Below are 25,412 nucleotides of genomic sequence, written 5' to 3' on the forward strand. Positions count from 1 at the left end.
CAAACTGTGATCCTCCTGTCTCACCTTCTTCCCAAGTAGTTGGGATTCTAGGATTGTATCACCAGACCTGGATTGGATTCTCTAATAATAACTTCAAATAACAAGGACAGGAGGGGACCAAGGTGAGTTTCAGACTAACCCAGTTGGAGAGATGTATTAGGCCCAGAACATTCCCCAGAATTCTTCATCACTGAATCACTGAGACTTCAGTCTCTAACAAGGAAGATCTCAGAGGTGTGTGTTACTAGAACATCCCTGATCTGGTTGCAATTCGAGAGAGATATTGGGACTATCTGACAGGGAGAGGCCAAGCAAGGAAGGTGTCTGATGGCAGATGGAGGGGAGGTGGGGAGGGCACTTTCATACTGTCCCTCTCTGGCCAGCACCTCAAACCCTGGCAGCAAAGGACAGCCGCTGGAGAAACTGGGTGGCTGACTGTCCAGACTGGACGGGGGTCATCAGAGCTGGTCCACAAATACACAAGAGGCAGGGACATGCATGCCTGCCTCCCCACACTACCAAACATTCGCCCCCACACAATGGCACTTACCTCTGATGACTTGGCACAGCCTCCTGACAGTTTACAACACCCGTGTACACACACACACACACACACACACACACACACACACACACACACACACACACACACCATCCACCGCCCACTCTGAGCAGGACCCCAGAGCTGCAGGCTTTGCAGCCTACCAGCTGCAGGCCCTGCTAGCCCTCCCTTTCCTCTAGGGCTGGGTTTTTCCAGCCGGAACCTCGCTCCCTCTACTGCAATCTCTGGAAACTGGTGTCTGACGCGGCTGCTCCCGCCTATTATTTATTTATTTATTCTTTTCTTCCTGCTGAGACCCTCCTGTCAGAGGGAGAGCCTCAGTCTGGAGACGGAGAAAGGGAGAAGCTACAGGGGGAGCTGGGAGCAAAACGGAGGTGGAGAGAGACTCCCACACACCCCTGTCTGCTTTCCATAGAGGACCATGAGCACTGGGCAAGAGGCCAGGAGAGATGAGGGAGACTCCAGGAAAGACCAGGAAGCCTCGCTTCGGGACCGAGCCCACCTGAGCCAGCAGCGCCGACTCAAACAGGCCACCCAGTTCTTGCACAAGGACTCGGCTGACCTGCTGCCCCTGGACAGCCTCAAGAGGCTCGGCACCTCTAAGGACCTGGTAAGGCCCCTGCCTTTCTCTTCTCTTCTCTATGTTTGGGGTGCAGGGAGAGATTTCTGTTGCTTTTCCTGTTGAGATGGGAGAGATGTTTCTGCCAATTTGCAGCCCTCCTAGTCCTCCCCAGATCCTTAATTGGGGATGCTTCTTGGCCTGGTGTCAGTGAGGATTCCTGGGCTCATAACTCAGCTTCCACCATTTCTTCCCCCCTTAGAGCCCAAGGCTATCCTGGGGGCAGTGGAGAGTTATGTTGTTCATAAGTCGAGAGGACCGGGATTCCCATGGAATGGGCACATAAGGACAATAAAGGCCTAGACGATCTGTCAGCCCAGGGTTCTGACTCCTACTTTAAGATTCCTTCAAAGCTACCCACAAATTTGCCTCATTCCTCAGACCTGTCCCACTTTTGCCCTTTCCCCTTATTGTCCACTTATTGAGGGTCTTCTGGGCAGTCAGGGGTTCATATGGCTCTGACCAGGACCATCAGTGTCTGTGTCCTTATGTCCTTTCCTCGCTAGCCACTGCAGCAATTCTGGCCCCCACAGGGAACAGGCCCAGGGTGACAGTGAGCTGCTGAGGGGGTTAGGGCCAGCATGCAGTCCTTGCCTTCAGGGATATAATGGTTAAGAGCATGGACTTTGGAGCCACCTTGCTTGGGACCAAATTCTGGCTGTAATTTGGAAAGTTATGTCTCTGTGCCTTATCATCTCCATCTGTTAGAAAGGGATAAAGCTTCGAGCATCCATCTGAAAAAGAGGTTACCTAGGCTTCCACATACTTAGCACTGTGACAGTGCCTGGCTAATAGAAACACTAGGGAAACAATTGGAAACGCTTCTAGCTACGGTTCCTTTTAGCTTTTTAGTTGCTGTGAATTCTGGAGGGTCCAGAGGATACAGAATTCCATTCTGTGGAGCCATTTCTCTCTGGGGGTAAATGCACCCTCTGTTGCTTTGACTGACCTGGCTCTACCTTTCTGTCCTACTCTATCCCAGGTCTGGGTTCTCTCTCCAGGAATCCCCTAGTCCCATCTCAGCAGCCCAGAGAACACAGGAGATAGCTGAGGAATAGGGAGGGGCGGGAGAGCAAGTTCTTTGGTGCCCTGGGGCCTGGGCCTTGAGCTTCTTCATATAGTCCTCCACCTGTCTTGCCCAGAAGTTGCCCTGTGGACACCACCACCTCAGAGTAGCAAGCTCAGCGTTTTGACACCAGGGTTTCTCACCTTTCTCCTCTGCCTTACCACCTGCATGATCTGCAGCACGTAGCACCTATGACTTTGAGAATGAAGAAGCAACACCCTGGGAGCCCCTCTTCACGTTTGGGATATCCCTGACACAACCTTCCCACAGCGAGGAGCCTGGAGTCACTGTGGAAAGAAGGGCATGGGAATTGCTTGGGTCCCAAGCTGGCTGTGCTTTCCCAGAACAGCAACTTGCTGCCAGGGTCTCCTGAGGCCAAGGGTGGAAAAACAATCCCAGGCTCCCAGGGTCAGGTGGAGGAGTGTGTAGAGCCTGGGAGGCTACAGCCATTCTCCAGGAGACTTTCTTATTTGAATTTTTTCAGAATCTCACTAAGTAGTCCTGGTGGCCTGAATCTGCCATGTAGCCCAGGCTGGCTTACAACAGTACCCTTTTAAGTTTATAAACAACAGAATTAACTGTACTTTATTTTTGAGATAGGACTCACTATGTAGCCCAGGCTGACCTCATCTTTTGTGGTGATCCTCCTGCCTCCACCTCCTGAATGCTGTGACTATAGGAGTGTGCCACCACACAAGACTAAAACCAACCATTTTATTTTGTCTTTTCCTTTTTTATTTTTAGCACTGGAGATGAGACTCGGGTCCATGTGCATGCTAGGCAAATTTTCTATGACTGAACCATCCCCAGTCTCCAAGCCAGGAAGGCTCTTTATGCTGAACTAGGCCCTGGGACAGAAAGATGAGCTAGACAGATCTGACTTGAAGGCCCTTCCAGGCTGCAGTGGGGGGTGAAATCCAAAAATAACATCTGTGAGAATCAAGACCGAATGAGCTACAAGGGGGGAGAATGACAGAGGACAGAATAACCCAGAAGCCAGTCTTGCAGGTGGAATCAGAGGTAGAAGCAAGGCCTTTCTACCCTTCTACCCAATAGAGTGTAGGGAGCTATGCATACAGACTGGCCTAGTAAGTGGGAGGAGGGGTTTCCAGGAGAGGCGAGCCAGCAAGGGGAGAGGCAGGGGTGAAATCTTCCCAGGCAAGAGGGTAGTCAGGAGACAATGAGAGCTGTGTGTGGTGGACAATCCAGGTCAAGCCAGGTCATCAAGGGGTCAGTTCAGAAAATACAGAACTGGGTGTGAAGGCTCACACCTTTAATTCCAGTACTTGGGAGGAAAAAGAAAGCAGATCTCTGTGAGTTTGAAGCCAGCCTGGTCCACATATTGAATTCCTACAGTCAAGGCTACACAGAGAAACCCTGTCTCGAAAAAAGAAAGAATAAAAAACCAAAGCAAGAGGGGCTGGAGAGACAGCTCAGTGGTTAAGAGCAGAGCACTGATTGCTCTTCCAGAGGACTCAGGTTCAATTCTCAGCACCCACATGGCAGTTCACAACTGTCTGTAACTCCAAGATCTGACACCTTCGCACCTGTATTCATGCAGGCAAAACACCAATGCACATTTAAAAAACCAACAAACAAAGCAAGCAAGCAAACAAACAAACAATAACAATAAAAAAGTAGGCTGTCCCTATGCTGGTGTGTGTTGTTTGTGTGTGTGTGTGCGTGTGTGTGTGTGCAAATGTATTTTATAAGGAGAATAGCACTTAAAAATTTGTTTTCAAGATAGGTTCTTACTATGTAGCTCTGGCTGTCCTAGAACTTGCTATGTAGACCAGGTTGGTCTTGAACTCACAGATATCCACCAATCTCTTCCTCCTTAGTCCTGTTTGTGCCACCACACCAGTTACTTTTTTTTTTTTTAAGGTAGCCTAAGGTGGTCTTGAACTCATGGCTATTCTGCTTCAGCCTTCTGAACACTGGAAATTTATAGGTACACACCACCATATCTGGTGTGTACAGTTGTTCTTACAGTTTACTTAAGGATTTCTCAAATTTTAATGTGTAGGAGTCTTATTGAAACAAAATTAGGGGCTAGGCTGGTCTGATGGGTGATCCTAGATCTTGGGAGGAAGAGGCAGATGGATCTCTAAAAGGCCAAATTGGTCTACAGAGAAAGTTCCAGGTCAGTCAGGGTTACATAGTAAGACTCTGTCATAAAACAAACAAAATGTCAGGTGATGGTGACACATGCCTAGCACCTAGCACTCAGGAGGCAGAGGCAGGTGGATCTCTGAGTTTGAGGCCAGCCTGGTCTACAGATTGAGTTCCAGGACAGCCAGTGCTATGCAGAGAAACCCTGTCTTGAAAAGATAAAAATAAAACCAAACCAAAACCAAACCTATTCAGGGCTGGGAGAGCAGCTACTCAGTAGAGCACTTGCCAGGTATGTGCAAGCTCCTGGGTTTACACCCTAGCACCAGAAAATCAACAAAACAAACAAAATTCTAGATGCAGGCCTAAGACTCTGCATTTCAAACAGGCTTTAGCATGTCATTAAAGCTGTTGGTTTAGGGCTGGAGAGATGGCTCAGAGGCTGCTCTTCCAGAGGACACAGATTTCACTCCTAGTACATACTGGCAGCTCACAGTCATCTGTAACTCTAGTTACAGATGGGTATAGTTACTGTTGGGTATCTGATGCCCTCTTCTGGACTTAACAGGCCCCAGAAATGCATATAGGCAACACACACACAGACACACACCCATACACACACCTAAAGATCTTAATTACAACCATATATAAATTTTATATGTGTTGGCTTGAAGACCACACTGTGAATAGCAGGGCTTTAGCTAAGTCAGTGGAGAAAGGCAAGTCTTGGAGGCAGGCTTCTCTGAGAGGGGGAAGGTGTCCAATGGCCCAAGAAAATTGTGGGAGTCTGTTTACAGCAGGTGTCCCTACAAAGAAAGAAAGCCAAACTGGCAGAATACAGGATGGATGAGGGAGGCCACAGATGAGAGAGGTCAAGGATAATTGCTTAGTATTCTAGCCTGAACATTTTTTGGGATTGGGGATTTCAAGACAGGGTTTCTCTTTGTAGCCCTGGCACTTGTTCTGTAGAGTAGGCTGGCCTTGGACTTACAGAGATCTGCTTGCCTCTGACTACAGTCATATGCCACCACTGGCTGGCTCCTATCTTTTACAATCATATTTTAAAATATTTTTTCGAGGTGCTTAGGCCCTGTTGGCCTCAGACTTGCCATGTAGCTGAGGATGACCTTGAACTCCTGATTTTCCTTCCTCTACCTGGCAAGTGCAGGGGTGCCAGACCTGATCTACCATGCAAGAACTGTTTCATACTGGAGCTAGTTATGAGCCTCTGTGTAGGTGCTAGGAATTGAACCCAGTCCTTTAGAAAAGCAGCCAGTGTTCTTAACTGGTGAACCATCTCTCAGCTACTTTCTTTTTGTTTTTTTTTTTTTTTTTCAAGACAGGGTTTCTCTGTGTAGTCTTGGCTGTCCTGGAACCCACTCTGTAGACCAGGCTGGCCTCAAACTCAGAAATCCACCTGTCTCTGCCTCCCAAGTGCTGGGATTAAAGGCGCCTGCCACCACTGCCCGACTCTCAGCTACTTTCTTACTGCTCCTGTCTGGGGTGGAGCTGGGGCAAGCATCCTGTGGTTTGCAAGGTTTAAGATGGGGAAGCAAGTGACCTGTATCCTGGGCTTAGACTGCTTTCACTATTTTGTGATGGAGCCAGCAGCCACACAGTGTGATCCAAAGACGCCTGGTGGAGGGAAACCAGAGGCGGCTTCAGGGGGAGTCTCCCCTGCTGCAGGCCCTGATCCGTGGCCATGACAGCAGCAGGACTGGTGCAACACAGGTTCCAGCTCTTCTTGTCAACTGCAAGGTAAGAAGTCTCCCGGTGCCGGCTTTCCTGTTGAGCCTGCTCACTTCACAAACTCCTCCTTCTGCCTTGGCTGTCAAGAGATAGAGAGAAGGCATTTCTCTCCTTTTCTGTCTTGTCTCCTCTGTGTACTGCCGGCCGTCCACACCGTTGTAATACCATGCCCCTATGCTTTTCCCAAGTTATATTTAAATGTACGTTTCCTTTTCTGTACTGCACACATTGGAAAGGTACGCATGTGTACAAAAGGCTCATGTTCAAAGGTGAAGAAGAATCTTAGGCTATATGTATGTTTGTGATGTTGTGTGTGTGTGTGCCCCTGCGCCCATGCACTGGCCAGAAGAGGCTGTTGTATTCTCTGGAGCTGGAGTTGTGAGTTGCCTAATCCAGGGATTGAATTCAGGTACTCTTGAAGACTGGCAGATGCTCTTAACCACAGAGCCATCTCTGTGTCCCCAAGGTTTCTCATCTCTAGAGCCACTGGAGCACCCTCTTTCTGGTGGGACAATCCCAGTAAATGCCTACTGCCTCTCTGCCCAGAAATCTTACTTCCTATTCTCCATTCCTTTGTCCGAATCATTTTTTAAGTTCCAACTCTGATGCTGCCTCCTTCTTGAACTTTTTCTCTGTCCAGCAAGGAACAGCTCCCTGTCCTCCGAAGCTTGCTATTCATGGTCCTTCTATAGACCTTACAATGTTCTACCATGGACTGAAGTCACACTTCATCTCCAACACTGCCAAGGAATGGCACTCATTAAAGTACCTATGAGCCATACATCTCACACCGTGGGTGCTCAATAAATGCTTGGAACAAGAAAACAATTTTTTTGTGTACGTACCTAGGTGTTCACCTTGATGCCTGTCAATACCCCAAGGCAGTGAACCTGTCTTCCCATTTCCATTCTCGGTCACCCAAATCTGAGTGTCCAGAGAAGGGGTTTGTCTTCTTTCTTCTGGCCTTTTCCTCCAGATTGCAGCTCTTTAACCAGGAGGCCTTCAGATTCCTCTAAAGAAATAGATTGCCATTCTGGCCCAGATCTTTCTCAACTTAATGAACTCACCACGTGGAAGTGTGGAGTATGACTTCTTTGATTGGTTTTTGGGAGTCAGTTTCACTTCTGAAGACTCATTCATCCCCTCATCTCTTAAAGGGAAACATAAAGAGGCCAGCAAGTTGAGAGTTCCAACCCAGTGTCCTCCTGGGGGACTCATTAACTTATCACAATCCTTCTTAGTGCCAGGACCAGATGCTTCGAGTGGCCGTGGACACAGGGACCCAGCACAATCAGATATCTGCGGGATGCCTCAGGCGCCTGGGGTAAGAGTGCAGCCTAAGCACAGTGAATGGCATTCCCCCACTCCCCCATCCCCTTTTTGTTTTCTGATATAGGGTTTCCCTATGTAGCCCATGTTGGCCTCAAATTCAACAACCTTTTGCCTCTGCCTCCTGTGTGTGGGTTTGTGTTGACACTCCAGGCCAATGGGTTTGGGGGTGTGGTTTCTTTCTGGGGTGATGAAATATCTTCAAAGTATCTAGTGAAGATGGCCGCTGGTGGCTCATGTCTGTAAACCTAGCATCTGGGGGGGGGGGGTAAAGAACTAGGAATCCAAGGTCAGCCTTAGCTATCTAAGATATCTGAGACAGTCTAGGCTCCACATGACTGTTCAAAAAACCACAGCCTCTCCCCACCAACCCAAACAAAACCAACAACCAAGAGTGAACTTGATGGCACACAAACTGTATCTCAGTACAGCTATTCTGTCTTCTTTAACCGGGGGAGGCTGGTCAGGCAGCTCTGGCAGGAAACAGATGAGCCTTACCTGGGTCAAGGACTGGAAAGACAGCCTAGATCAGTATTAGCAATTTTTGTTTGTTTTTGAGAAAGAGTTTCTCTGTGTAATAGCCCTGGACTCATTTTGTAGACCAGGCTGGCTTCTAACTCACAGAGATCTGCCTCTGCTTCCCAAGTGCTGGGGTTAAAGGCCTGTACCACTACACCTGGACTTTTTTTTTTTTTTTTTTTAATTGTATTGGCTTTTTAACTTGGGGCTGGGGACAAGAGGGCTGGAACTGGAGACTGTGGTGGCTATAACCCTTGTTCTCTAACCACAGGTTAGGAAAGAGGCTCCCAAAAGCCCCAGGTGGAGATCTGGCACCTGAGCCACCACGTCAGGTAGAACAGCTGGAGCTAGAGCTGGGGCAGGAGACTGTGGCATGCTCAGCCCAGGTGGTGGGTAAGTTCTCTCACCTCTCTTCAGAGTGGTTTCGGCTGCTGTCAGCACAGGCTCCCACGATGCACAGATTATTACATTCTGCTGGTCTCAGCTGTGGGGTAGACTGGACCAGAGAGGGGTGAGTGCTCAGAGGAGGGTGGCAGTGGGCACAGAGCCAACCTTGTTTCCCAATGGTTCCTGCAGATGTGGACAGCCCTGAATTCTGCCTGGGACTGCAGACTCTGCTTTCCCTCAAGGTAAGGCATCCATGCCTGGACCTGACCCAAAGTGCTAGGACAGGTAGAAGGCTCAGGGTGGAAGCCCCGATCGGCCTGGCTAGTTTGGCAAGACTGAGAGGTGTTAAAAACTCAGAACTTGTTTAATTACACCCAAAAGGAAAATGAAATGGGTTCCCTCCCTGAAGGGGCATGGGAGCAGTGGGAGGCAGAAGGAAGGGAGCAGGTGTGAGCTGGCCCAGAGGTGATCACACATCCGCGGTCCCCACGGCAGTGCTGCATTGACCTGGACCGTGGAGTGCTTCGGCTGAAAACCCCCTTCTCGGAGCTGCCCTTCCTGCCTCTGTACCAAGAGCCTGGCCAGTGACCACTGTCTCAGCCAGTCCCTAGGGCGACACCATGCCTTAGGGAAGAGTGAGTGGAGTGGGTATTACTTGAGCAGGGCATCTGGAGACCACTGCATTAATCTCTTTCTCATCACCCTGATCCCGCAGTCGGCCACTTCCCTCTCTGCTTCTCCATCGCTGCCCTCTGCCCTAAGAATTCCGCCAGAGAGTATCTGTGACTCTGTGGTCCTGGCTTCCCCATTCTCTTATCCCTCCCAAGTGCACAACCAAGTCACTTACAGAAAAGGACCTCCAGGAAATGGGCTCTAAACTTCACCCTGGCTGTGGGGGGTCAAAGTTACCTGTTGCCTCCACCGGCCTGAAGCCCACCCCAAGCTGGCCCTCCTGACACATGGCCCTTTCTTTGATCCTGTACCCATCTGCTTTCAGCTGGGTGGGGTGAGAAGTAGGACTTGGTCTAGGAAGGCAGAGTTCCTGAGCTGAGGGCCTGTAGTCAGTACCATTCTGGGTGGCAGATGTCTGAGTGTCTTTTTGGCTGAGCTGACTCTCAAATAGTGGTTAGGGGAAGACAGACAACGATTTATCTAACCCAAACCAGAGGACTGGGCCCCTTACATGGGAACTACATACAAAGCCTAAGGTAGACGAAAGAGGAACGGGCACACAGTGTCACATTCTTCACCTCTAAGAGTGCTCTGAGTGCAGGGCTCCTGGTCTCAATCCTGACTTCCTCCCTCATTGCAGTGCTGTGAGACAAGCTCCCTCTCAGTCTGCCTCCTACTGCTCTACTAATGGCAGACCAGCCCAGGGCCTTAGCCTGCTTCTGCATTTGAATAAACACTGTTTCTCTAAGTGGGTGTGCTGCTTTGGTCTCTTCCTCCTCACCTGAGCTCACAGGACCTCCACTGTCAGGCGCACAGGGAATTCAAGCTGGAACACAGCCTGTGAAGTACACTTTACGCCGCATGTGCTGTACAAATATGCATGCAATTGTAACAACTAAGTATTACCTCCACTGCAAGGTAAATACTGGACTCTGACATTCTCCATTTTCTTTTCCTCTATTCATTTAGTTCAAAAGTCCTGAGTGCTGGGGAGATGGCTTAGTGGGGAGGAGCATCTGCCATGCAAGCATGAGGTCCTGAATCTGAGACTTAACACCCATGGAAAAAGGTTCAATTCCTAGCACCCACATGGCAACTCATACCTACTTCTCTGTAACTCTAGTTCCAGGGCTTTTGATACCCTTACACAGTCATAAACATAAACACACACACACACACACACACTGTTTAGATGCTTGTAACCCTAGTACTGTGTGATGCACACACAGGTAGGTCATTTGTTTTAATACTTGTCTTAATGACCAGTGAGCTACATGAAACAGCAAGCTTCAGATTCAATGAGATATACCAATGAGATATAAAGGACGGAAAGAAAGCAGGAGCCTGGACATCCTCTTTTGGCCCCCACATGTGTGTGTATCTGTAAATGGATCTGCACACAGGACACATAAATTCTAGAGGATTCTTACTTATAACTGGAAAAAGAGCACACAGACTAAGGAGCAAATAAAACATAAATGGCCTACCCCGACCCTCCACACTATGGTTGGTCTGAAACTACACAGATCTGGCTACCTTGCTCAGAGATCCAGCTGCCAGCCTCAATTACAGTTCAGATTGTTAATGCCTTTGGTTTTGTTTTATTTGAGATAAGATCTCCAAATGTGATCCACGCTGGTCTCAGACTTGCTATGGAGCCTTGGCTGGCTTTGGACCATGATACTCCTCTCAAGAATTGGAATTACACTGGTGCAGCATCATGGAAGACAAAGTACGCGTGTCTATTTTCCTACAGACAGCTGATGTTTGGGAAGCAGCACAATACTTTAGAGTATGGTGGTCTTGGGTGCAGCTGAATAGCACAGGGCTTGGCTAGCGTGTGAAAGCCCCGGCTCCACCTCTGCACACTCGCAGACATACAAAACAAAACTAACAACCAAAACAAAACCCCTAAACAAAACCCGAATTGGGGGTGGGGGGAAGAATATGACAAAATGAGAAAGCCCTGACCTAGTTGCTTCAGTAAATGGAAGAACACAGAGATGAGACAGGAAAATACCCTAAAAGATGTCCTGAACACTCTGCCATTCCTGCAATAATTGCTGTGTCAGCTGCCTAGAGCTACGCTGTGAAAGTCAGCACTCAGCAGAGGGGTGGGGGCGGGGGCAACCTCCATGCTCCCTCAGTTTCTCAGGCCTGAAGCCTTTCAGGTGTTGGATCACCGAAAAGGTTTGCTGCCTTGTCTCACAAACAAGTCTTGTTTCCTGCAGTGAGAGCAGGGAGCATGAGAGGGGACCATGGGGCAGCAAGCAGAGGGGCAACTGATCTCTTCATCAAAGGCTCTCAAGGGGGCTACCATCCATCCAGGCTGAGAACCAAGTCCTGCTCCTCTGTAATATACAGTCCCCATCCTGCCAAGATCATGAATCACTTTGGGACAGGGTTGGGGGTTCAGAAGGATCCTTCGCCAGCTAAGTGGTCAAGCCTAGCTAGGTGGGGTCCTGGAAGCTTGAGGGGGTACACTGTAGTGGCTGGTCCGGATGGTAGAGTGTCTGGTGAAGCAGAGTACAGACTGCAGGGAGATCTTCAGGATCTGAAGGCCAAGAAGAGACTGGTAAGAGGCTGTCAGGCCTCCAGGTCAGGACCACTGGCTTTACTGATACTCACCCACACCCAGCTGCTGCAGTAGGCTGGGATACTCAGGCTCAGCCTCCAGCAGCTTCAGAAGATTAGTGGACTCCATACGCTCCAGCTGCACCTCCCAGTACACGTAGATCTTCTGATTGAAAGTGACATACACCAGGCAGGGACTGTTGCGGCCCTCTTTGCAGGCATACTGACCTGGGGGATGGGGAGCAGGAGAGAAAGGTAAGGCTTAGTCGGGGTTATCAGGAGGAGGGCAGGAACAAGACAGCAGTCTTCTCATCTTAGTGATATTCTGGAATAAAAGACACAGCTGTGCGAACGCAAGGGGTAGGTAACAAAATGATCAGAGAGGAAGGCTTTTCTTGGCCTGTCCTTTTCTTGCAGGGCACACATCAACCTTTCAGGTACCTGGGGTGTTTTCCAACTCCTTCCATTTATTGTGGGGTCCTGGAGGCCGAGCCCACAGCTTTGTACATGCTAGCTCTACCACCAAGCTATGCCCTCAGCTCATTGTCATTTTAGTGGCCAGACACATTCCTGTCACCCAAACAGCCACAGTTGAGGACTGCAGGGATACCCTGTAAGCATTTTCTTCAGCCTGGCATACTCAGGTGGAAATGTCTTCCCAGTCACCATGTTCTTTATACATTTAAAGATGGAAGCCTCAATGTGCTTTACTTCTCATTCCAAACTACCATGCTAGGGCTGGAGAGATGGCTCAGTACACTGGCTGCCCTTTCAGAAGACTGGGCTCCAATTCCTAACATCCACAAGGTAGCCAGCCATTGTCCTGGGGACATGATGCCCTCTTCTGGCCTTTGTGAGTACTGTGCAGACATGGTGCACAGATAAACATCCAGGCAAACACTCAGACATATAAGAATAAATAAAAATTTCCTCCTAAATTAAAAAAACAAAGTTGTCAAGATGGTAGCATGGTACCCATCCATCACCCTCTATTGAAAGCTAAGGAACCTATTTGTATATGAAGACATCTATCAAGGGCTACACCGAACAGAAATGAGTCAATCACTTTCCGGCACATTTACTAAGCTGGAATAGCTATGCTTAGAGGCCGTCGTCCCACCTGCACAGAAGGCGCGGATATTTTCATCCACTTGGAAGCGCACAACAGTGCGGTTGTGATCGATGATATATGTCTGTCCATCCCAGGCACATGCTACCACCTCCTCAAGCCCATTGCCCTGAAAAAGGTCAAAGACAGGATGCCGGAAGGGTCAGGAGCCATTTTGATAAGAGACTAGTCAGATGTCGTGTCATACACCTGTAATCTCAGTGCTGTAGAGGCAGAAGCCAGCTTGTGCTACACAGCACATAGCAAGATCTTGTGTCAGAAAAGAAACAAGAAAAAAGATCTGATGGTGGGGTGGGGACAATAAGACATAAAGGACCATGAACTTGACTCTGGGTGGCAAACTACGAACGAGGGTATTTTCCATGTGCCAAGTGCTCAACAGGACAATCAATAATTTACTTTGCCGAATATTCAAAGCAACACTATGATGGCAACATTATTCTCAGTTTATCTGGGAAATTTCTGCTAAGAGGGATAAAGCCACTTGTCAAGATCACAAGTAGGGGAGCAGAAGCAAACCCCAAGTACAGGTCGGTTCTGGTCAAAGCCACTCAGCTTGCACCCCGGTAGTGAAATCAGTGTAGGCCCATCTGGCAAGTGAGGGGCTACAGTGATATCAAACAGACTCATGGACAAGGAAAACACTACAGGACACACAGCTATATTCATGACTAATACCCCACTGCTAGACCTAGTGCCTGTTTTTTGTTAGGGTTACTATTTTGGCTGAAAGGCCTGGAAATGATTTTCTAGTAGTCTCATAGAGAAGTATTAAACTGTGTGCTGTGAGGGCACACTTGAGTGTAATAGACACACTCATTTCAGGTCTGAGAAGGCTCAGTGTTGACTGGGATGTGAGAACAGCTGATTTAAATGTCTGCTTATGGGGTGGGCTGGAATGATGGCTCAGCAATTAAGAACACTGGTTTGTCTTCCTGAGCACCTGGGTTTGATTCCCAGCATCCACAAGGTGGCTAACAACTATCTGTAAATCCACTTCAAGGGGGACTGATGCTCTCTTCTGGCCTCCATGGGCACTAGGCGCACATGTGGCACACAGACATACATGCAGGCAAAACATTCATATACATGAACATAAACAAATGAATCTCAAAAAATGGAAAAAAGTCCACTCACCGTGACATCCAGCTTCTCCAGGGCAAAAAGCTGATGATCTACCTGCACAGACCACAGCAGCTTATCTGCTTCCTGCATCAGCTTCAGTGTCCCTAGAGGAACCGGGGGATACATGTGTGTGTGCATGTGACTGTATGTGTGTGTGTGTGTGAGTGTACGTGTGGGTGGGAGTGTGCATGAGTGTGTGTGAGTGTATGAGAGTATGTGAGTGTATGTGTTTCTGAGTGTGTGAGTGTGCCTGTGTCTGGACCTTTGAGCAGACCCCTCAGGCAGATTCCCACCTCACCCAGCCCAGGACTACTCACCATCTAGGGTGCACAGAGCAAAGAGGCCTGCGTCACCACCTTCAGGGTTATGACCTATGTGGGGAATGGAGGCAAGAATGAGGGCAGGGCCCTGGGTCTCCTTTCTCCCAGAACTGCCTGTTCCTTTAGCTCCTTCCCTCCCTTACCTTGTTTGATGTTGCCAATCAGGTGAGTGGAAACGTTCTTGTTGTGGATCCGGCCTGATGTCTGGTGCAGTACCACATCTCGGGCAGCTGGGGTCTCCCTGTGCATAAAAGAAAGACTGGACCAATGGCAAGCCAAGGGAGCTGAGTTCTCTGGGCTCTGTATATCCAGCATCTCTGCAGGAGCTTCCTCAATTTCAGAAGCCCACCCCTGACCCTTTCAGACTTTTGTTTAGCAAACAAAAGGGGAGTGATGGGGCCGCCAGCAGGAGTCCTGACTCTGACTGGTGAATCTCTGCAAAGGTGTGGAATGCTCTAAGGTTAAAAGCCCAGGACTCCTGTCCCTAGACAGCCTTTTCTTTTCTTTCTTTTTTTTTTTTTTTTTTTTTTTGTTTTGTTTTGTTTTGTTTTGTTTTTCCGAGACAGGGTTTCTCTGTGTAGCCCTGGCTGTCCTGGAACTCACTCTGTAGACCAGGCTGGCCTCTGCCTCCCAAGTGCTGGCAGCCTTTTCTAATGTGGCAGAGTGCTTGGGCTAGTAGGACTTAGATGGTGGATCTGGCACCTGCAGACCTGTCTCACCACCAGGCCACCCATTCCCTTACCTACTGTCTCCTGGAGCCTCCTCAGAGGAAGGAGGGGAGGCAGTGTCCTTGTTCCAAGGGCATAACAATACTGCATAAGCACAACCTGGCTGCGACACAACCAGCTCAGGCACGCCCAGAGGCCCTGGGGTCACAGAGAGACTGTCCACCTGCACCAGAGAACAGTCTTAATGGGGTACAGAGCAAGAAGGGAGACTCTGCCACCTGGAACAGGGAAGACACAGGCAGGGCTTCTGAGACTTGCCCTCCAGCTTAGATGGGCAGGAGCTCTAAGGTTTGTGAGTGTTTGTCTGGCACCATCCCCTCCACAGTCAATCTACTTTCTGCTTTCTGTTGGATGCCCACTGGTTCCAGGCCTGGTTCACACCACACTCCTCACACACTGAACTCTTAGTCCACCATTCCTTGCCCTCTGGACCTGTTACTAGAGCTCCACTGGGACCTCATAAAAAATGACCCAGATCTCTCTCAGCAAGGACATCCTCCTTTCTTCCCAGATGGCCCACTTTCCATAAGCCTTTTCTGTTCACCGTTCTCACCTGACCCTCCAGCATCCACTTCTTGAGGGACACCAACTGCCCTGCCAGGTGTTCAGGCCCCTCAGCCAGCTCTTCCCAGCGGAAGGCCCGCACCACACGGTCTGTGTATCCTACCACCAGTTCATAACACCCATCTCCATCTGTAGGCACAGAAACACAATGGATTTGGAGCCAAACCTCAAGTGGTCAGCTTGGGCCCACGGCCTGCACTCCAGGCACTTTCAATCGAGTGCAGTTTCACCTCTAGGCTTCTGAGCCACTCACCACAGCCTACAGTTGCTATGGTTGCTGCCCACCCTGCCTGGCCTTGTGCTCGTGCAGTTTCTCACTGAATTGCTCTGTGGGCCCCATCACCTCAGCCCCTAGCTTCCTATATCCATGCCACATCCCCTGACCCATTCCGCACACCTCTTCCCTACACAGCCTCTGACACATCAGAGCCCCATGTCTCCACCGCTCACTCACCGACCACTGTTAGCTCTTTTACCAAATGCTACCTTCCAGCAAGAATGTCCGTGACAACTCCATTTAAGGTTGCCACTTCTCAGGTCTGGCTCAGAAGAGTGCTGTTGTTCTTCCAGACGACCCCAGTTGGGTTCCCAATACCCATGTCAAGTAGCTCACAACTTCCTGAAACTCCAGCCACAGGGGGTTTGACCTTCAGTTATGTCCACATACCCACACACAACCACACATAATTAAATAAAGATAAGTCTTTAATATTGCTGTCTCTACCTTGACACCTTCAGCCCTGTGATTTATTTTGTCCACTGCACTTACTACCCTCTAATATAGTATTGATTTTTTGGCAGTGTTCTAATCCTGAGCCAAATTCCCCGACTCATTATTTAATTTTCTTATAACATTTGCTCTGTCTCTTCTTTGTATAATATTTTTTTTTGCTTGCTTCATTCATTTTGTAATTCTAGAACCTAGAACAGTTCCTAGCTTGTAACAGTAGCTCAGTAACTATGCACCAAACATACAACAAGTGAAGACAAAGTAAAACAAAATTCAAAGAGATAAAGTAAACACACAGCACATGTACACGATGGAGCCAGCGCTCCTTGGCCCAGTCCCCTGGGGTCTACCCGAGTACCCACTGGCCCCTGCTCCTTGGCTGCTCATGCCCACCGATGTCGCTGATCAGCATGACCTTTGCGTTGGCCGGGATGTGCTGCTTGAAGACAGGTCGCTGCTCCTCTCCAAGTGTCTCATGGTGTCCAGAAGCATCCAGAGCCTTGGTGGATGTCAGGTCAAACAAGTGAAGCCAGCCTTCTGCGCTGACTGCTACCACCAGGTTCTGGGAGAAGCAGAGACACAGGAGAGACACACGGGTTGGGGAGAGCTTATCAGAGCAGATGGCAAGGGCAGTTCTACGTTCCTGGGGAGTCACAATGGAGACAAGGCCTTGGAGCTCTACCCTCGCCTGCCCAAGTCCTTACCTTTCCTTTATTACAGACATCTCCGACCCCAACGCAAGTCAACTGCAAGAGAGAGAAAGAGCCTGAGGGAGCCAAGAGAGACCAGTCATCTCTAAACTTCCACAGCATTCACGAAAGCGTGTGCCATATGACCTACATAGTCTTTATGAACAGACAGACACACCAAGCTGTACAGTTTAGTTTGTCCATACAGCAATATAGAGACTCAAGGAGGTAAAAACTCAGATTTAGGCAAAAAAAAAAAAAAAAAAAAAAAGTAAAAATTAAAAAAAATTTTTTTTTCCTGATGTGTGGTGCACACCTGTACTCCTCCAGCTCTCAGGAGGCTGAGGCAGAAGGACTGCTGTGAATTCCAGGCCAACAGGGCTATATGATAAGACCCTGTCTTATAAGAATCCCCCACCCCACCCCCCAAAAAAAAACACCAAACAGGAAAATAGCCTGATTCCTGATTATCATATTTCTAGATTATTCCAATTATTACTCTATTTTTATTATACAGTCATATAATGTATAAGGACATTTTAGTTAACAGCACATCACATATATGGTGGTGGACCTATAAGTTCCCATCACATTGATGGGTATCAATGAAGAGGCTGAGGCAGGAGGACTGAGAGTTTGAAGCTAGCCTGAGCTATGAAGCAAGACCTCACCTCACAAAACTAAGGTAAAACAGTGGCTGTCTTATTTTATGTAAATGCTGTGGTCACCTGATGATCAAAGAACCCAACAATGCATTTCTCAGAACATGTCCTTGCTGTTAACAATGCATGGCTGCACGGCATTCTATCAGACAATCTCAGGCAGCCTCCATACAGTAGCAAGCTCATTCTACAACATAAGGACAATTATCTTTTTTCCCCGACAAATTGAGACAAGCTAGAGTTATATGGGAAGAGAAAGTTCATGAGAACATGCCTCTGTCAGATTGCTTGTAGGCAGCTTCTTGATCAGTGACTGATGTGGGTGGGCATAGCCCTGGGTCGTATGGGAAAGCAGGCCAGTAAGGGCCTCCATGTTCTCTGCATGAATTCGTGCCTCCAGGTTCCCACCTCAAGACCTTGCCTTGTTTAGAAGTTACAATAGACTATAAACTGTGAGCTGTAATATACCCCTTCCTTCCTGAGTCGTTTGTGATCATGGCCTTTATCGTGGCAACAGAAAGCAAACTCCCACAAACTAGCCTTGTGGTAGAGTTGAAAGGGGAACAGAGCAAATGAGAACAATTCCTGAAGTCAACACCCCCACCCCCAACCTGAGACAGAGATCCAATGAGTTGCCAGGGGATTCACCGTGGGACTCCTCCTTGGCATCCAACACAAAGGCATAGTATCTCCTCCCCAAGACCTGCAGGAACCAATACTGACCATTCCCTGGCATACGCAGGTAAGCCATGGCCGGCTGTCATCATTCTTATACACAGACAGTTTTCCACTGGTGTCTCCCACTACTAGCTCATTTAACTGCAAATGGAGAGAGCAATGTTAGGACAGGATCTCAGCTCTGCTGGCTCTGGAAAAACCATAACAGTTACATTTGAATCTGAGTAACTTTATTTAAAAGGCTCTGATGGGCTGCAGGTGTAGCTCAGTTGATAATGTACTTTGCCTAGCATGCATGAGGCCCTGGGCTCTATCTCCAGCCCCACAAGAGCCAGGCATGGTTGCTGGGTATGGTGGTATATCCTTTAGTGCCCCCCATCCCCAGAGGACAAGGCAGGAGGATCACTGTGAGTTCAAGGCCAGTCTGGTCTACAGACTGTTTCAGGGCTACACAGTGTTTCAAAAAACCAAAAACAAACACCAGCAAGGAAAACTAGGCTCCTAGGCACACAACAGTCATCTCAGCACTGGAGGTGAAGGCAAGGTGTCAGCAGTTCAAGGACATTGTCAAGTTACATAGCATATTTAAATCTTTACATCAAGGCTTTGAGAGGTACAATAGATCTGCCTGTTATCTCAGCACTCAGAAGACTGAGGCCAGAGGAGAGCAAGTTCAAGGCCAGACTGAGTTACACATCGAGAACAAGTTTCAAGAAAAACACATCACAGACTGTTGGTTGTCTGTAGGCAGGGGGTGGCTCAGTAGCAGAGCATTTGTCTAGCACAGGTGAAGAAGCAAAAGAGAACCAATAAACAGATCTTTTGGAAGCAACACAGACATAGTTTTCCAGAACGTGTGTGTGTGTGTGTGTGTGTGTGTGTGTGTGTGTGTGTTTTCTACACAAGAGCAGTGATTTAGGTAAGCCAGCCGTCTGCACAGCTCTGCCCACATGCCTAGCCTTGGCTATTCTCACTTGTTCATTACAAATGGGATATGTTTTGAAAACAGCCCAATAGTGAACTTCTGAAGAATATCACCTCAGATGTCATATTTTGTCAGAGGTAAAAAGTACAAAGCCAGTTCCCAGGGCCCCATCTCTTCCTATAAGACCCCTCTGTTTTAATGATTTTAAAATTAGGAACACAGAGGAATGGCCTTGCCTGAGGGAAAGGGCCTGAAGATATTGTTGGTATCAGCATCCTGGCTCTGGGTGTGGGAGGGCCCCTTAAGGGAGTTTCTCCCCAACCACTAATCCAAACAGCTGGTCCATCTGGGGAGCTCTCATGATAACCAGGTGGCTCCAAACCCTGTTTCTACAGTTTCCTGGTCTTCTCTGGAAAAGAAGACAATATTTCCCATAAAGAGAAGAAATTAAAGTTGGATTCTTAAGAGATCCCTTATTATTATAAGGGAAACTGATGAGGTGACATAGGTCTGTTAAACCCAGCTACTTGAGACTTGCCCAAAACAGAAGAGATCTGAGAGAAACTGGGATTGACATAATGAATTGACTTTTAAAAATTTATTTATAAGTTATGGGAGTTTTATGTAAGAGTATTAGATTATACAAAAAGAAAAAACGAGAAAACGAGAAGGCAGTGTCAGGTCATAGAAGCATACATTGTGCGTATTTACAACGTCTCATAGCTGAGGTCTCGATTAAGCCACCTGAGAGGACTTCTGTAAACACCAAGGAGAGAGGCCACACAGTGCAAGGGTTTAGAGTGCAACTGCTGAATTTCAACACAGCTCATTCCCCTCTCCCCTTTTCTTTCTCTCTCAATCTCTCCTCCTCCCTTTCTGTGTAGCCCTGGCTGTTCTGGAACTTGCTCTATAGACCAGGTTGGCCTCGAACTCAGTTCCACCTGCCTTTGCCTCCCAAGTGCTGGGATTAAAGATGTATGCTACCACAACAGACCAATTTCTCTTTCTCTTTCTCTCTCTCTCTCAAAAAAAAAAAGATTTATTTTTAGTTTATGTTTATGAATGTTTTCCCTCCATGTATGTCTGGGTTCCATGTGCACGCCTGGTGTCCTCAGAGGTCAGAGAGGCTGTCCGAGCCCTGGAACTGGAGTTAGCTGTGAGACACCCTGGGTGCTAGAGATCAAACTGGGGTCCCCTAGAAGAGCAGCCAATACTGTAAAGCACCAAGGGACCTCTCCAACCTTGATTACAGTTTTCCTAAACATTTTAAGGCAGAAACTCATGGGCCATATCCGTGTATGGCTATAAATCTTCCTTTTTTTCTGGATTATTCAGAAAAGTGCAACTTTTCCTTCCTTGTCTGCCTTCTCTAAGCATGCTTCCTTTAACACTTTGGGCTTGTAAAAGGTGTATCAGGATTCCTTTCGCTTCTCTAAGACTTCCCTCAGCACTACATAGCTGCTTGGGGCCATGTGTCTATATTGTTTCCAATAAAACAACATAGCCTCTTCCTTCTCTCTCCCTTTCTCCACCTCAGGCAGCTGCTGATGTTTGACGCCTTGCCTGCCGGGAAGGTTTTCTTTTAAGTTCTAATAAAATTGTCCTTGTGCTTATAAAACAAATATTTTTAAAATTACAGATCTGTTTGCTTATTTTATGTGTCTGTACTCACATACATATGTGTCCCATGGGGTGTGTGTGTGTGTGTGTGTGTGCATACAGTACAACTTGCAAGAATCAGCTCTCAGAGAGATGGCTCAGCAGTTAACAGCACTGACTGCTCTTCTGAAGGTCCTGAATTCAAATCCCAGCAACCACATGGTGGCTCACAACCATCTGTAATGAGATCTGATGCCCTCTTCTGGGGTGCCTGAAGACAGCTACAGTGTACTTACTTATAATAAATGAATCTTCTATCCTGTGGGTTCTAGAGACCACACTCAGATCCCCAGACTTGGTGGTAAGCCCCTTCATCTGCTGCCCTTGTTTGTTTTTTCATGTATAAAATGCTCAAAGGAGCCTACAATAGTGTGCATGCTTACAATTCCAGCACCCAGAGGTTCAGGAAGGAGGGGAGGGCTGCAAATTCCAGCTCAGCTTGGGGTGAGTACACTGTGAGACTTTATCAAAGAAAGAAAAAGTAGAAATGAGAGAAAATGCTCCGCCAGCTCCAGTTTCCAGGCAGCTGTCTTGTTGAGAAGGATTTCTCAGTTTTGCGGAGCCAGACACAGGGAAAGAATCATAAAACAGCATGGGAAGCACACTGAGCAAGCAGACGTGACTCAGCTAGGCAGTCTGAGGCAACATGTGGGAGCGGACACTTCCAAGGCAGCTGTCCGCCTTCTAGCGCTTGAATGTTTCTCATCAGACCTGATGCTCTGACAGGCCTCACCCGGTCACACAGTGATGGTGAAGAGACCCTCAGAGTGGAGGGGTCCACCGTGATTAAGGAGTGCTGAAGGAGAAAGGTGCAATCTTTCTGTGATCTGCTTCAGCCTCCCGAAGGCTTGCTGTGCAGTATCCAGCCAGGGTTCTGTGGGTGGTTCAAAAGCAAGTTTCATTCCTGGCTTCTCCCTTTGCCTCAGCAGGAAGTAAATCAGCTTCAAAGAACTTTAGGCTAAGGGTTTATCAAGTTGAAATCAGTCTTTGTCCCCATTCGCAAAGCTCTGATTGTCTAGGGACTACTAATCATGTTTTATGGGTAGGTTTGAGACAGTGTTTCACTCTGTAGCCTTGGGTGGCCTGGAGTCTGCCCTGTAGATCAGGCTGAACTTGCAGTGACACTCCTGCCTCTGCCTCCTGAGTGCTGGGACTGTGCTTAGCAGCAATCCCCCCAAAGCCCCTTCTTTTAGAATGGCCATGGGGAAAGAATGCAAGGCCTCACACATTCTAGACAAGTGCCCTTCCACAGAGCTACACTCTCAGACTTTAACTGCAGTCATATGGACCGTGTGGTACAGCTGATCACTTGTTACCTAGTCAATTTTCTCAACTTCTTCCACCCCACCCCAATGCAAAGCTCTTCAGGTGGCTTTGAAACAACCACATTTACTTTGTCTTTTAAAGAGCACTGGATAGACACTTCCACCATACAATATTTTGCTTCTCATACTTGCCTTTAGTAATTATTTTAAACTAAAAACCTGAGTTTGATTCTTGGACATAACTCATGTGATAGATGAGAGAACCAACTCTTGCAAGTTGTCCTTTGACCTGTGGGGTGCGCTCGCATGTGTGTGTGCACACACACACACCCACACGCACATAAAATATTTGTGCATGCAAATAAAGCAAGTGTAATTTACCAATTATTGAGTGTGGGGGATGAAGTGGCTTAGGACACTTTCGATTCTTGCAGAGTACTCAGGCTTGGTTCCCAGCATCCACATGACAGCTCACAACCATTTGTAACTCCAGAGTTCCCAATTTAGGCAAGAAAAATAAGGACAGCATAAATGACAGTTGAACCTCTGTATCTGTGAGGCACTGATCATAAGAACTCTGTGAATACTCAAATCAAATTCCTTACATCAAACATACAGTAGCATTTGCACATAACCTCATGTACATATTAATTCCTTTTCCTTTCTTCCTTGTTTTTTTAAGAGATGGTTTCTGGGTAGCTCTGGCTGTCCTAGAACTTGCTCTGTAGATGAGGCTAGACTAAGACTCAGATATCTGCCTGCCCTTGCCTTCCAAATGCTGGGACTAAAGGCATGCACCATCACATCCAGTTTAATTTTTACTTTTTTTTTTTTTTTTGGTTTTTCGAGACAGGGTTTTTCTGTGTAGCCCTGGCTGTCCTGGAACTCACTCTGTAGACCAGGCTGGCCTCGAACTCAGAAATCCGCCTGCCTCTGCCTCCCAATTGCTGGGATTAAAGGCGTGCGCCACCACCGCCCGGCTTAATTCTTACTCTTTTATTTATTTTTGTGGTACTGAGAATTCAATTCAGGGCTTTGTTCATGGTCAGACAAGTGTTTGGTAGCTACATCCCCAGGCTGCTACCATATACTTTAAATTGTTTCGAGGGCTAAATACAGACCCATAGTGCATATACTTTGGTCAATGGTGGGCTCCATATCGCAGGATAAAGACATTCAGGTTTGTGTAAGCATACACTATAATGTTAGGACAACAAAGTAACCCAACAATGCATTCCTCAAGTATCCCCTTTGTTATGTTATGCAGGACTGTAGTCGCTGTACTGTATGTACTGGTTAGGTAATGGTGTCAAGAAATGAAATCTGAACATATTAGGTACAGTCCCAGGGTGTTTTTTTGTTGTTGTTGTTTTGTTTTTAATATTTTCTACGGTAGGCCTGGTGGGTTTGGGAGGGCTGCTAATACAGTTAACACTAACAGTTCCAGAGCCTTAACTGTGTGCCTGGCATTGCTCCACCTGCTTAATGTGTATTTATTTACTTAAATGAGAAAAGCAACGACTACCTAGGAAAGAAAAAAAGTAGGTGGAAATTGCTTTTGTATTTCAACAAAGAGGTAGCACTACAAGGTCGCAGGACATTGAGTCAATTCTGGGTAGGTACAGTAGAAGCCCCACATGGTCAACACTGATTGTGGGGTATCTGTGGTAGAGATATCTACCGGTGGATTCCAGTGTAGGAGCCAAGGGCGGTAGCAGCCAAGACTGTAGGCAAGCACGGCAGCATGGGGGATGGGAATGGCAAAGCCATAGGTAGAGGGATATTATTAAATACGATGTACAGGTTTTTAAAAAATGGGCTTTGAAATATTTGCAAGGGAATTGCGACTACGAAAGGAAACAGGCTTTTACAACCTCCTACCCTGACAAGTCACTGAACTGTGCAAGAGAACAACTACCTATCCTCTTAAAACTAATGAGAATAAGAATAAAATATGGCCAGAGAGATGACTCAGCGGTTACGACACTAACTGCTTTCCAGAGGAACAGGGTTCAAGTCCCAGCACCCACGTGGCAGCTCACAAGTGTCTCTAACTCCAGTTCTAGGGGATCCAACTTTCCTCTTCTGGCTCCCATGGGCACTGCCCGCACACATACATGCAAGACATACATGCAAAAAAAACACTCTACACATAAAATTTAAAGCTAAAACAAAAAATAACTACTAGAGGTTCCGGCCCAACTAAGCCGCCTGCAGTGATGGTCTGGGACCGATATTGTCAATCAAAATTTTCTCTTCCGCGCGCCATGCTGACTCCAGTGCGCAAGCGCACCACACGCCACTTTCCCACGTCTCGCCCCGCCCAATGCAGTCGTTTGCAGTGCGCATGCACTCACCGCGTCGTTATCCACGTCCCCGAGGCAGATGGCGTGCGGGAAGAGACTCCCGCTGAAGTCCAGCGCCACGCGCTGCACATAACTAACCGACCTCATGGCACTCTGGAGGGCTGAGGTGCCGGACCCACCGCACCAAAACAACCCCCGAGCCCTCGAGACAGCCGTGCGCACGTCAGGCCACCGAACCGGAAGTCTACGTCACCGCTGGAGCCTTGAGTTCCGGTTTTCTTCACTTAACCTTAGGGGAGGAGGCGGGTCTTCCGTACCAGGAGCCGACTTGACCCTTGGGGCTTGACCCACGACTCTGAAGGGGATTCAAACCATCCTTCGAGTCATAGTAATAGCTGTCATAATTAACAACTTTGTTTTCCAACAATTTTTATGAAATTACCCAATTGGGGGGGGATGGGGAAAGGGGATGGCATCTGAAGTGTAAATAAAATATCGAATAAAAAAATGGAAAATAAAATAAAAAAGAAATTACCCAATAGAGTTGTCAACACAATGTAATGGATTATAACTCACATTAAGACAAACAAAAAACAAGCCGCCAGAAAGAACTCAGCAATTAAGCACACTGGCTGCTCTTGCAGAGGACCCTGGGTAGATTCCTAGCCCCAACATGGTGCTCGCACCCACCCAGTTCTAGGAGATCTGAAGCCAGACACCCTCTTCTGGCTTCCCAGGCACCTACTTGATGCACAGATACACATGTAGCAGAAAAGCTGCCACAAAGATTTTAAAAATATAAAAACAGAAAAAGATCTATGAAGTAAATAGTATAATTTTGTGTGAAAGCCTTGTTTCGGTTGTTTATACTTACATACATATCCTGGATTATAATGAAAAAAAATTATGCTGTGTACTTTGTGGGCAGCAACTTGAAAAAAATACTTATTGCAAAGCATAGCTTACATGTATTATTTAATCAACAAAATTATGTAAGATTATTGTTTCTTCAGACGAGGAAAACATGTTTATCAAGACTGAGT

At 47.6% G+C, this 25,412-nt stretch overlaps 2 protein-coding genes across 5 annotated transcripts; one reads left to right on the top strand and one right to left on the bottom strand.

Moving 5' to 3' along the window:
* The first annotated feature begins 565 nt into the window (after window positions 1-565).
* Nrip2 (nuclear receptor interacting protein 2) lies at window positions 566-9,763 on the top strand. 2 transcript variants are annotated; one of them, XM_034511472.2, is made up of 6 exons: window positions 573-1,172; window positions 5,968-6,117; window positions 7,350-7,432; window positions 8,228-8,349; window positions 8,533-8,585; window positions 8,839-9,763. In XM_034511472.2, exons 1-6 carry the CDS (start codon window positions 984-986, stop codon window positions 8,929-8,931), a joined length of 690 nt encoding a protein of 229 aa, XP_034367363.1. In that variant the 5' UTR covers window positions 573-983; the 3' UTR covers window positions 8,932-9,763. The 2 variants fall into 2 exon arrangements, with proteins under 2 accessions (XP_076796736.1, XP_034367363.1); XM_076940621.1 differs by having other exon boundaries at window positions 566-1,172; window positions 8,533-9,042.
* Window positions 6,068-24,626, bottom strand: Itfg2 (integrin alpha FG-GAP repeat containing 2). 3 transcript variants are annotated; one of them, XR_013112639.1, is made up of 13 exons: window positions 24,421-24,612; window positions 18,260-18,355; window positions 16,890-16,931; window positions 16,579-16,747; window positions 15,445-15,584; window positions 14,906-15,054; window positions 14,307-14,404; window positions 14,161-14,214; window positions 13,856-13,947; window positions 12,710-12,827; window positions 11,644-11,817; window positions 8,364-8,452; window positions 6,068-7,258 (listed from the first exon to the last, which is right to left on the bottom strand). XR_013112639.1 is itself a non-coding variant. In XM_076940620.1 (12 exons), exons 1-12 carry the CDS (start codon window positions 24,514-24,516, stop codon window positions 8,421-8,423), a joined length of 1,260 nt encoding a protein of 419 aa, XP_076796735.1. In that variant the 5' UTR covers window positions 24,517-24,612; the 3' UTR covers window positions 8,316-8,420. The 3 variants fall into 3 exon arrangements, 2 of the variants coding, with proteins under 2 accessions (XP_076796735.1, XP_034367361.1); XM_076940620.1 differs by lacking the exon at window positions 6,068-7,258 and having other exon boundaries at window positions 8,316-8,452; XM_034511470.2 differs by lacking the exons at window positions 6,068-7,258; window positions 8,364-8,452 and adding an exon at window positions 10,203-11,569 and having other exon boundaries at window positions 24,421-24,626.
* Window positions 24,627-25,412: the final 786 nt, after the last annotated feature.

Source organism: Arvicanthis niloticus, chromosome 9 (genome assembly GCF_011762505.2).
Source record: "Arvicanthis niloticus isolate mArvNil1 chromosome 9, mArvNil1.pat.X, whole genome shotgun sequence".
Lineage (NCBI taxonomy): Eukaryota > Metazoa > Chordata > Mammalia > Rodentia > Muridae > Arvicanthis > Arvicanthis niloticus.

What these genes read in the sequence shown, in the direction of transcription:
- Nrip2 (XM_076940621.1), top strand. Translation starts at nt 984, where the DNA reads ATGAGCACTGGGCAAGAGGCCAGGAGAGATGAGGGAGACTCCAGGAAA. An exon ending in TCGGCACCTCTAAGGACCTG is followed by an intron (nt 1,173 to 5,967) that starts GTAAGGCCCCTG and finishes TGATGGAGCCAG; the next exon opens with CAGCCACACAGTGTGATCCA. An exon ending in GGATGCCTCAGGCGCCTGGG is followed by an intron (nt 7,433 to 8,227) that starts GTAAGAGTGCAG and finishes CTCTAACCACAG; the next exon opens with GTTAGGAAAGAGGCTCCCAA.
- Itfg2 (XM_034511470.2), bottom strand. Translation starts at nt 24,516, where the DNA reads ATGAGGTCGGTTAGTTATGTGCAGCGCGTGGCGCTGGACTTCAGCGGG. An exon ending in GGGACGTGGATAACGACGCG is followed by an intron (nt 18,356 to 24,420) that starts GTGAGTGCATGC and finishes CTCCATTTGCAG; the next exon opens with TTAAATGAGCTAGTAGTGGG. An exon ending in ACTGCAGCAGCTGGGTGTGG is followed by an intron (nt 11,570 to 11,643) that starts GTGAGTATCAGT and finishes CTTGGCCTTCAG; the next exon opens with ATCCTGAAGATCTCCCTGCA.